Source organism: Mustela nivalis, assembly GCF_964662115.1.
Source record: "Mustela nivalis genome assembly, chromosome: 18".
NCBI lineage: Eukaryota > Metazoa > Chordata > Mammalia > Carnivora > Mustelidae > Mustela > Mustela nivalis.
Window position 1 is genome coordinate 6,563,410 of NC_139037.1, and position 6,000 is coordinate 6,569,409.

General features: G+C 61.5%; 1 protein-coding gene across 1 annotated transcript in view; it reads right to left on the reverse strand.

The window, feature by feature from the left end:
- Positions 1 to 1,760, reverse strand: part of CMIP (c-Maf inducing protein) — a 224,224-nt gene extending 222,464 nt beyond the window's left edge. The window contains exon 1 of the mRNA XM_082712026.1: positions 1,023 to 1,760. Within this exon, the coding sequence (XP_082568152.1) occupies positions 1,023 to 1,322 (300 nt within the window). The 5' untranslated portion in view covers positions 1,323 to 1,760. The remainder of the gene's footprint in view (positions 1 to 1,022) is intronic.
- Between the last annotated feature and the right edge of the window lie 4,240 nt (positions 1,761 to 6,000).

Below are 6,000 nucleotides of genomic sequence, written 5' to 3' on the forward strand. Positions count from 1 at the left end.
CCACCTCTCCACAGAGAGGACGGAATCCCCTCCGCAAGGCTCAGGCCCAAGCAGAGCTGGTGCTTTAAACTGTCCTTGTTTCAAAACACAAAGCATCCTGCTCAGCCTCCCGCCAGCCTCCCCCACGCCCTATGATCCCCACCACAGCTGTCTTTCCCCACCTTGCAGATTTGATTTCAGAAACACATCAATGACTTCTCCTCTCCCTCTCATCCAGCTGACCTCCCAGCCATACATTTGAAACAGTAACAGTAACAAAATAAAACCAACCGCAGAACACACGTATACACACACTTCACAGACAATGCAAGACCAGGGCCCCAAAGCCAGCTTCCACTCCAGAACCTGATCACCCCTCGGTGGGGAGGAAACAGTCCGGGACCCCTGGCCCCTCCCCCTCCTCATCCAACATCCCAGCGTGCGAATGAGATTTTTCAGAAAGGGAAGCACCCAGTTTTGCCTACCAGCCTGAGCAGGAAAAAGACAGTGAAGCACAGAAAGAACTGGCTTCTGGAAATTCTTTGGGTTTTGGGGTTTCGAGGTTGTTAGGTTTTCTTTCTTTATGGTGGGGGGGGGGGGCTCTCGTTTCGTTTTCCCCTCCAGCGCAGATCCAGATGGGCCGCGGGCTTTCAGAAAGGGAACCCCCACCACCCTTGGGGCCCACCCCGGGTCTACCCCCACGGTCCCATCCGTATAAACACTAGCTAGCGCCGGGTCCGGGACGTCCGCAGATGCCCAGGCTGGGGTGGGCCGGATCCGGTGCAGAATTCCGAGGGTCTCCCCGAGCCCGCCCGCTGGGCATAAGCCGGCCCCGAGCGCAGGCCAGGAGGGGGGCGCCGGGGTCCGCCCCGCCGCCAGCCCCCGCTCCGGCCCCCGGGCCGACCCGGCCCCCCCCGGCGCCCCGCAGGCCCCGGGCTCCAGGTGCAGCGGCGGGCAGGGGGCGGCGGCGAGAGGGGGCGCCTCCCGGCCCCGAGGCGAGGCGCGGGGGTGCCGGCGCGCCGCCGCCGCGCAGAGCGACTCACCGTGGCGGACGCCAGGCTGTTGTCGGCCAGCGTTAGGTGGTGCGGCTCCCAGCGCCTCAGGAATTTCGAGGTGAGGATCTTGCTGAGAAAGGTCCGCGGGTGCCGGATGACACAGACCTGGATGTCGCCCTCCTGCAGCAGTTTGTACCTCATCCCGTTGCACAGCAGCAGGGCCCGGCGGCAGGGCACGGCGCCCATCTTCGTGCCCTCGGGGGCCGGCACGTCGCCCCCCAGCAGCGGCTTGGTCTCCTCGATCTGCCGGGGGTCGCCGCCGCCGCCCGAGCTGCTGGTCAGATCCATGGCCGGCCGGGCCGGGGCGGGGGCCGGGGGCGGGGAAAGGGGGCTGTCCCGGGCTGCCGGGGCGGCGGGGCCCCCGGGCGGCGGCCCGCACCCCCCCCACCGCCCAGGAAGGTGGGGGGGCGTGGGGCTGGGGGGGGGGCGCCCGGCAGGGGAGGGGCCGGCGGGCGGGCGGGCGGCCGGCGCTCGGCGCTTCCTCGCGGCTGCGCTTCCTCCTAGCTGGTCGGCTGCATGCTGGCGGCGGCCGGAGCGGCGGGCGGCGGAGCGGGCGCGGGGCAGCGGCGGGGGCCGGGGCCGCGCGGGCGGGCGGGCGGGCGTGTCTCGGCCCCGCCGCCCGCTCGTGTGTACAGTACGTGTGTCTGGGCGGCCGTCCGCGGGCGAGTGTGCGGCGGGGGCCGCGGGGGCCGGCTCAGTTGAGAGATTGCAGAAGCCGCTCGGCGCCCGCGCGATTGGTCCCCGCGGGGTCATGTGCCCGCCCCTCTGACGTCAATGGCGGCAACGGCGGCGGCCGCCGCGGCTTCGGCCTCTCGCAGGCGGAGTCGGCCGCCGGGCGGGGACGCGAGGGGCAGAGGCGCGGCCCGACGGGAGGGGGCGGCCCCTGGGGAGGGGGCCGCGGCAGGCGAGCCCCGGCAGGCCCCGGGCCGGCCCCGCCCGGAACGTGGGGGTGGGCGGGGGCCGCGGGGGCGGGGCGCGTGACGTCACGCCGAGCCGCGCCCCCGCCGGTGCCCAGGCGGGTGCCCAGGCCGGTGCCCCGGCCGGTACCCCGGCGGGTGCGGAGCGCTGCGGCCCGCCGGCCCCCGCCCCAGCCGGCCGGGATCGGGACGGTCAGCGCCCCAGGACGTGCGGACGCGGGCGGCCGACGTGCACCCAGGTGCAAACCCGGGGTCCGAGGTTGGGGAGGGGGGGTGGCCGGGCCGGGCTGGAGGGGCGGGGGCTGGACCGCTTCACCTCTGACACCCCCTCCACAGCTCAGGCTGCCCACCCGGCTGGCTAGGTGGGGCCATAGGACAGGGATGGTTCCTCGAATTAAAAATGTCCTCTCAGCTCTCCGGTGATGAGCTCACACTGCCCTGTCTCAGCCTGCCGGGCTCTGAGAGCCCCCGGGCCTTTCACAGATGTCTGCGGGCCTCTGGCCCATGTGGTCCTCAAGCGTCCCGGGGGTGGGGACAGACTCCCCGGCCCCCTTCCTGGTGCCCCTCGAGTCTGACCCCTCTAGGAACCTGACAACAAAGTCCCTCCCCAAAGTTCCTGGGCCCCTCCCCTTGTGCCTGAGCCCCAGCCGTGCCAGCTGCTTTGCCTCTCCAGTCAGACCAGCCCCTTCATCCCTGCATGGGCAGGCCCAGCGCGGACTGGGAGAGGATCGTGCAGGAAACACCCTTGTGTAAGAGCCACAGTGTCACCTCAGAACTCCAGCTCTGAAACAAAAACGTCTTCTTTCTGCCATCAGGAGCGGCACCTAAAGCCACCCAGCGAACGCTCGCCACCTCCACGGGGCCTTCTCACAGCCACATGCTTCTGCCCTTAATACCACTTAAACCCCCAGATTTTTGCCCTTTTTTGTTAAGGGAAGGTGCCTCTGTAGTGATGACATGAGTGTGTGAGTGTGTGTTGAATTGCATGGGGAATGCTGGCAGCTTGCCCACAGCATCCCTGTGCTGGGGATTACCCCCTCCCCACTCTCTCCCAAGAGCAGGCAAGATGGAGGGGCTCCTGGAGGATCCTATCCCTGAGCCTGGCCAGGGCCAGGAACTGGGGGGTGGGAGGGGCGCACAGGGCCCAGCATGGGCCCCGGGTCAGGAGATGGGCAGAGCTGTTCCCTCCTCCTGGGCCCTGGGGAGAGGCAGTTAAGTGAGAAAATGGGGAATTGGTCAACGCTCCACAATTCGCCGGCAAATTCTGTTCTTGAAATTCTGAAGTTTACAGCCCTGAGACAATCATCAAGCACGAAAGGGTCCAGCCCACGCCCCCACCTCAGGATATAGATGTGGCTTCAGAGCACAGTTGTGACCAAAACGCAGAGGCCATCAAGGGGTGGGATTAGGCCAGTTGTTCCAACCCGTTACGGAGCTCTTCCTGTATGCTAAGTGCTGTGCGTGCATACACCTGTTTCTTCTCGCAGCAACCATCATATACGTGCCATCACCATTCCCTCCGGCAGACAAGGGTACAGAGAGGCTGAAGCCAGGCTCACTAGGCTCATCAGGCTCAGAGTCTAGGACCTTAAAGCAATGTAAAGGCAATGACCATGCTGTGCTTGGGCTATAGGAATGGCAAGAGGACCCCTAATCTATACTGTGGCACTGGGGTACGTGTCCTGACTCCAGGAGGTCTTCAGGTGTCAGGTAAAGGACAGACGTGCTCCTGGAAAGGGAATGGCACATGCCAAGGTAAAGATATGGGAGAAAAAGTCAGCCTGTCCAGGAAGCTGCATATGCCTTTGCTAAGGCTTACAAAGTGCCCTGGGCTTACGGGGCAGAGGTCTAAGAGCTGAGAAGGGGCCGGGCAGGTAGTGCCCTGAAATGCAGGTCCAGGGACCAGACCTCCCTGTGAGAGCTGCAGAAAGCCGCCACATGGACCATGTGTGGGAGTGGCTTGTAGATGTCACTTTCGTAAGGTCACTTGTCACAGCATGACATGGACAAGGTTTGCAGAGGGGCAGCCTGGAGACAGGGAAGTCCGTGGGGAGGCTGCGGAGAGGACCCAGGTGGGAGATGATGAGGGCCAGCATGGAGTCGTGGAGGAGGACAGCCAGAGCAGCTGCTGTCCACCTTTGGGACATCTGTGGACCCTCCTCTCTCCATTCAAGAGGCAAACTTGAGCAGAGTGAGATTTACAAGGGTGCAGAGAATCCCTGGTTTCTTCCGGCGCCCTTCCACACATCCTTAGCGCTGCGTGGTACTGTGGATGATTGGTGAACGTTACATAGGAAAGTTAGGATTAAAAATGAGCAGCATTCAAAGTGCCAGGTACTATGTGGGGCTTAGAAGGAGCCTAGAAGGCAAGAACCACTATCATCCCCATCTTAAAGTGAGGAAGTGAAGACTGAGAGATGGTCAGACAACTGTGGGAATCCAGCCAAGGTGTGAACCCATAATTCCGTTTGACCTGAAATTCCATGTTGTCCCAACTCCATCTTTGCAATTTTTTCCTGCACAGGTGCTCAGGGGAAAAGTGTTGAAATCAACCAACGTCATCCTTAAATATTATTTCTTGGTTTTCGTTTGAAGTCAGTGACACGGAGCCCCCATGATGCTCCAAGAGAGATCCACGAAGGCAGAATCCAGTGATTCGTGGCCGACGGAGGAGCTAGCTCAGTGCCTGCACACAGTCAGACCTCAACAAATGGGCAGTGACTGACCAGGTGACAGTCACACTCACCTATTCCCTGGGGCTTGGGCATGTGCAGGCAACAGGACTGGGTCCGTGCATTGGGCAGCGTCAATACTCTGTGGGTGATATGCAGAGCCCCTTGCCTCCCACTGTCCCGAGTTCCTGACCTAAAAATCAAGGAGTCTAGCTGCCAGATTCCATCCAAAGCCCCCTCCCTGCAAGCCCCCAACCTCCATAGGAGATGCACGCTGATGGAGTCTCCACGGATGGATCACAAGTTGTCCTTGATGTCACTGGATCCAGACCCTCCAAAGGACAAGCCAGGCCCCTCCTGGGCCACACGGGTGGAGAGCCCACTCACTGTGACACAGCACAGTGCTGGGAGCTGGGGTTGTAGTGAACGGCAGTGGACTGCCGAGCGCTCTCGTCTCTGCTCCCAGTGCCTGAAGTCTCCCCCTGAGCTGAGAGGGAAGGACAGAGCTGGCTGCCCTCAAAGGAATGCCATCAAGTGGCAAAGTCCCTGCTGCAGGAGGGGAACGTGGGACTGATGGCGGGCCCCGGGAGAGGTCCCCCACACCACCCTCTTCCTGCCCCTTCTGGGGGACATGCCTGGAGCTGGGTGGTCTCCTCCTTGGCACGCTCCCCAGTGGAGAGCCCACCAGCCTCTGCCCAGCCCCCATCTTGCCCCACTCCAGCACGAAATGGTGCACGAACCCAACACCCTCTACCCTCCAAGAGGGCAGGGTTCATTCCAGTTTTGCCCATCACTGTGCCCAGTGGTTTACTGGTAAATGTTTAACTGTCAGCTGACTGAAAGAGCATTTGGCTTCTCCAGTGGAAATACTCCCCCCATAGCAGTTTTCAGGCTCCCGAAGCGCATCACTGAACAGAAGTTGGGAAAAGATGCCACCCATTATAGGGTATGTCTGCCTGCAGATACCGCGTGCCAGGATCACACCGCAAACAGTGGCTGAGAGGCCAGATTCCCCTTGTGGCTGGCAAAGCATAAAATACCATCTGGCCCTTTCACACATTTGGAGACCCCTGCAATAGACATCACCTTCAGAACAGAGATACTAATAGAAATAGAATAATTAGGAAGTGATGAGTTCTGGTACCTTTTAAAAATATAATTGTACAGTGGCTAACTGAACATAATAAAAAATATGTATGTATACATAAGTGTAGCTTTATATCATTTAAGCTTGTTTAGTGGCTGTTTGACAACCAACTGGAAAAATTTCTGAAAAACCAACAAGCAGCTCTCCTGAGCCCGCGTAGGGTCAGCTCCAGTAAGCCTGTGTCTAGGGCCTGGCCCGGAGGAGAAACACAGCATCGAATGGCTGGAAAT